This window comes from Coffea eugenioides, chromosome 1 (assembly GCF_003713205.1).
Source record: "Coffea eugenioides isolate CCC68of chromosome 1, Ceug_1.0, whole genome shotgun sequence".
Lineage (NCBI taxonomy): Eukaryota > Viridiplantae > Streptophyta > Magnoliopsida > Gentianales > Rubiaceae > Coffea > Coffea eugenioides.
The window spans coordinates 17,736,088-17,741,668 of NC_040035.1; the positions used below are offsets into that span (position 1 = coordinate 17,736,088).

General features: G+C 41.4%; 1 protein-coding gene across 1 annotated transcript; it reads right to left on the reverse strand.

The window, feature by feature from the left end:
* Positions 1 to 2,350: 2,350 nt before the first annotated feature.
* Positions 2,351 to 5,256, reverse strand: LOC113768611. Its single transcript, XM_027313042.1, has 4 exons — positions 4,441 to 5,256; positions 3,051 to 3,641; positions 2,737 to 2,940; positions 2,351 to 2,386 (listed from the first exon to the last, which is right to left on the reverse strand). Exons 1-4 carry the CDS (start codon positions 5,254 to 5,256, stop codon positions 2,351 to 2,353), a joined length of 1,647 nt encoding a protein of 548 aa, XP_027168843.1.
* Between the last annotated feature and the right edge of the window lie 325 nt (positions 5,257 to 5,581).

Sequence of the window (5,581 nt, forward strand, 5' to 3'; positions counted from 1 at the left end):
ATACACTTCCAAATGACATCATATCAGGCACAAGTAACAGATTCAAGTATATACAGGAAAAAAGTCACACAGGCCAGAGAACGAGTGCGATAAAGTACACACTCGTCTTGTACAAAATAAACAGTCGATAAAGACATTCAAATAACAATTTGTAAGTACAGATAACCAGTTTAGCATTAATTCAGGGGAGTGGTACACTCACCAGGTAAAGCAAGGATACTTCAAAAGTTTCAACCAAAGTAGGGCTCTAATCACCAAGAAACCCTAGAATAACCAAGGTAAACAATTATGGTTCCCACAGCCACAAATCCAGTAAATAAAACGCACAAATGAGGCTCGACTACAAGTCGTATACCTCTCTAAATAATTACTAATGCAAGGGTGCAAAACATGATTTTGGGAACGAAAAGGTAACATGAAGACCTAGGGCTCGAACAACCCCAAAAGCCCATCTTATATATATCCCAAACCAAACCAAACTCGAAGAAATCCAACATTCCCAAAATTTGGACAGCATATCCCCTACATTTCCTTACTTTTCCATCCTACAATTAACACCAATTCATCTCAAATCAACCATACACAAATCATAGAATATAAAACACACCTTTCGGCACAATAACCACAACTGAAGCTAGACTTATCGGATTGAAACGAATCTTATGGCGTTTCGAAGCCAAAACATATAACTACATTTCTTATGAAGACCTCTAAAGCCAAATCATGCATTTTCATAGTCAAAAATCGAAATTTCAGTAAGGACAGAAAACTGTCCGTGAAACAAGGCTTGTGGCAGTCAAGGGTATTTTGGTCATTTCATGGGCTACAGTGCTTCGATTGAGCTGAAATTTTACCAGTAGCTAACTAACTCAATTATCAACAACTTTGATGTTTTGGGCAAGGGCTGATTCGGCCTTCCTCAACGACGAACGTATAGTACAAAACAGGGCAGATTTGAAACCCTAAACCTGAAATTTCCGCACAAATTCTGAAATTTTCCGCAAACAATCGCAATTAAAGCACAAAGGCTCCATTTAACAAAATTTAGAGCTATCAATCCAAGGCCAACCATAACCATCATATGAAAACAGAAAAATCCTCAAAAAATCAGAAATTTATCTAACTCCACTTTAAACCATGAAATCTTCCATAGAACAACCTATTTAGCCACCACAAGTCACTAATTTACCATTATTAGGAACAAAGAGTGAGTTTCCAAACAAAATACCTTGACACCTCAAGAAGGTAGTAGCATAGTGTCTTTCCTCCCAAAATAGCTCCACAAACACCTTGGAAACTACCTTAACTAGCACTTTTATGGAGTAGTTTGCGATTTAATCGGTTGGAACTCAAGATTTGGACAAGAAATTGAAGTGAAGATGAAGAACTCTCTTGGTTTTTCTCTCAATATTTTCGGCCAAAGGAGACAAGAAAGTGAAGCAATTTTGGTCAAAAATCTGATTTTAGTAAAGTTAATAACCTTGGTCAAAAGTCCAACTTCCAATGGTTTTGTGACAAATGGTCCTTTAGGGTTTCAATCTTATCCTTTTGTCTACCAATGGTAATTTATCTAGCTAACCTCTAATTGTCTCCTACCACCTTGTAAAATAATATCCCTTTATACAAATCATCAACTAATCGTCAAAAATTTATCGCACTTAGTGCACTAGCGGGTCCCACGCCCATAATACACTTCAAATTTAACATGAACTATCTTATACTAGGAAAAGGATTTAAAAACTATACTCGCTTATAAAATCTTTGGAAAAATTAATATAGTGAAATAAAGGGAAGAAAATGCATGTGAAATAAAAGAAAATAACATAATATAAACTAAGGGAATTTTACGGGTCCTCACAGTACTCCCCAGGTAGCTCCAATTTGTAGGCATTGTCATTGACGCGTTGGAGCACTCGAAAGGGTCCATCACCCCTTGGGGATAGCTTCCTTTGGCGTTGCTTGGGAAATCTTTCTTTACTCAAGTGTAGCCACACCCAATCGCTAGGTTCAAAGGTCATCTTGCAATGGTGCTTGTTAGCTTGCGGGATGTATTGCTGTGTACGCTTCTCAATATTTGCACGAGCAGCTTCATGTAACCTGCGCACAAAGTCAGCTTTCTTTTTCCTATCTAAGCTTGTGTGCTCAGAGGAAGGTAAGGGTGCAAATCAAGGGGAGTCAGGGGGTTAAACCCATATACAATCTCAAATGGTGAGTAGTGTGTTGCACTATGAACAGTTCTATTGTAAGCAAATTCCACATGTGACAAACACTCTTCCCAAGATTTAAGATTCTTTTAATCAAAGCCCTGAGTAATGTTCCAAGTGTGCGATTGACAACCTCAGTTTGGCCATCACTTTGGGGATGACTTGGGGTTGAAAACAATAACCTAGTGCCAAGCTTAGACCACAAAGTCTTCCAAAAATAACTCAAGAATTTCACATCTCTATCACTAACAATGGTTTGAGGCATACCACGCAAGCGAACAATTTCTTTGAAGAACAAGTTAGCAATATGAGATGCATCATCAGTTTTGTGGCAAGGGATGAAATGAGCCATCTTAGAGAATCTGTCAACTACCACATAGATGGAGTCATTACCCCTTGGAGACCTAGGTAGGCCCAAGACAAAGTCCATGGACAAGTCCACCCAAGGATGATGTGGAATGGGCAATGGGGTATACAAGCCATATGGGTTTGTTTTAGACTTGGCCTTGTGACAAGTGGCACATCTACCGACCATGCGCTCAACATCCCTACGCATATGGGGCCAGTAGAAGTGCTCTTGCAACATTGTTAAAGTCTTAACAACACCAAAATGTCCCATGAGACCACCACTATGTGCCTCTCTAACCAAAAGATCGCGAATGGAAGAATTAGGCACACACAACTTATCTACATGGAATAGGAATCCATCATGCAAAAAGTATTTTCCATGCGGGGTCTTAACACAAGCAGCATATATGTCATAAAAATCATGATCATTTCAAACCCTAATAACTTAGCATCAAGAAAAACAAGCAAGGAATGTCTACGTGATAAGGCATCAGCTACCATATTCGATTTGCCAGTTTTGTACTTAATGACATAAGAGAAGGTGTCAATGAAGCTTACCCACTTGGCATGTCTGTTACTCAATTTTGGTTGCCCCTTGAGAAACTTCAATGACTCGTGATCAATGTGTATCACAAACTCCCTAGGGCGGAGGTAGTGTTGCCAGGTCTCCAAAGCCCTCACCAGTGCGTACAACTCCTTGTCATACGTGGGGTAGTTTAAGGCAGCACCTCCCAGTTTCTCGCTAAAGAAGGCACAAGGCCTCTTGTCTTGCATGAGGACGGTGCCAATACCTGCACCAGAAGCATCACATTCAATTTCAAAGGTCTTGTTAAAATTTGGTAATGCTAAAACAGGTGCATGTGTGAGTTTGTCCTTGAGGGTAAGGAATGCTTGTTCTTGGGCTTCTCCCCAATGGAATTTATCATTCTTCTTTGTCACGGCGGTCAATGGAGCAGCAATGGTGCTGAAGTCTTTGACAAATCGCCGGTAGAAGCCCGCCAATCCATGGAAGCTGCGCACCTCAGGGATAGATGTTGGAGTTGGCCATTGCTTGATGGCCTCAATCTTGGACTCGTCTACTTTGATGCCCTGTGAACTCACAACATAGCCTAAAAACACAAGTCATTAGTACAAAAGGTGCACTTCTTAAGGTTGGCGTATAGACCTGCCTCTCGAAGTGTATTAAGAACTAATCTTAAATGCTCCATGTGCTCATGCTTATTTCGACTATATATCAAGATGTCATCCAAATAGACAATCACAAACTTCCCAATGAAGTGTCTCAAAAAATGTTTCGCTAATCTCATAAATGTACTAGGGGCATTAGTCAACCCAAAGGGCATGACTAGCCACTCATAAAGACCATGTTTAGTTTTGAAAGCCGTTTTCCATTCATCGTCTTCTTTCATCCTAATTTGATGATAGCCACTCCTTAAATCAAATTTAGTGAAAATAACAACACTATCAAGTTCGTCAAGCATATCATCTAGCCTAGGAATGGGATGACGATATTTGACAGTAATAGTATTGACAGCTCTACAATCAGTACACATGTGCCAAGTACCATCCTTTTTGCGGACAAGTACCACAGGCACAGCACAAGGACTTTGACTTTTCTTTACCCAACCCTTACCTAATAGGCCATCAACTTGTCTTTGAAGCTCCTTTGTCTCCTCAGGACCCATGGGGTAAACCGGTTTGTTGGGTAGTGGTGCTCCAGGAATCAGGTCTATTTAGTGCTCAATCCCTCGAATGGGTGGTAAGCCATCAGGGACCTCATCAAGAACACGTCCTCGAATTTCTGCAAAAGAGTAACTATACTCGAAGGCAATGCCTTATCGAGCTCAGCAACATCTAAAAGCACATGTTTGCAAATCATGAGAAGTACAGGCTGATCAGAATTCACAATCTTTCTAACATCCTTAGCCTTAATGATCATGTTTTGCTTCCTAGTGATGGGTTTAATGAGTGAATGGTTATGTGTAACACTAGGTGTGCTCGCTTGACCCTTGGTCGATTGCTCACTTGTAGAAGTGAAGCATTTGCCAGGGTCGGCCGCCTTTTGTTTCCTCTTTTGGCGGTCCAATTCACTCTCCCTTTGCAATTTAAGTTGGTCCTCATACACTTGTGCAGGTGTGAGTGGTGTCAGGACCATGCGTTTACCATTGTGCAATAGAGTGTCCTTGTTTGCCCTACCATCAAATGTGACATGTTTATCAAATTGCCAAGGTCTTCCTAGAATGACATGTGTCATATGCATGGGAACAACATCACACACAACTTCATCAATGTAGTTGCCAATTGAAAAAGGAACGCGTACCTGTTTGTAAACACGTACCTCATCTTCTTCACTTAGCCATTGGAGGCGGTATGGATGTGGATGTCTAGTGGTAGGAAGGCCCAAGCTCTCAATCATTAGCAAGCTTGCCACATTGGTGTAACTCCCACCGTCAATGATGAGACTGCACATTTTAGCACTTACTTTACAACGAGTGTAAAATAAGTTTTCCCTTTGCAATTGCTCGTCCTCCTTGACTCGGGCGGTTAGCACTCGTCGGGCCACCAAACACCCTATTTCCCCTTGAGTAGGAGAGCATTCTTCCTCAGCCGAGTCATCCTCCAAGCAATCGCTCTTGATCAATCCAGGCATATCCTCACAATCGTCGTCATCGGACACGATCTCTCCATTGTGAGTGACTAACATGATCCTTTGGTTTGGACATTGGGACTGGATATGTCCAAACCCTTGGCACTTGAAGCACTTGATATCTCTACTCCTAGTTTTAGGAGTCTCATGAGGTGCCTTAGAAGTGGACCTGGATGCATCAACAACTTTGTTAGGGGTAAAATTGGAATTTCGGTTAGGAGCATTACCTTGAATTCGGCTAGATGGTGTTGTGTGGCCGAATTTCCAGCTTCGGGGATTGCTCTCCGTGGTTGGTTGCCCCTCCATGAAGTTGAGTTGGAAGTTTGGAAGGTACGGGCTCCTCACCTCAATTTCTTTCCCCTCTCGGCCTTGATAGCGAGTT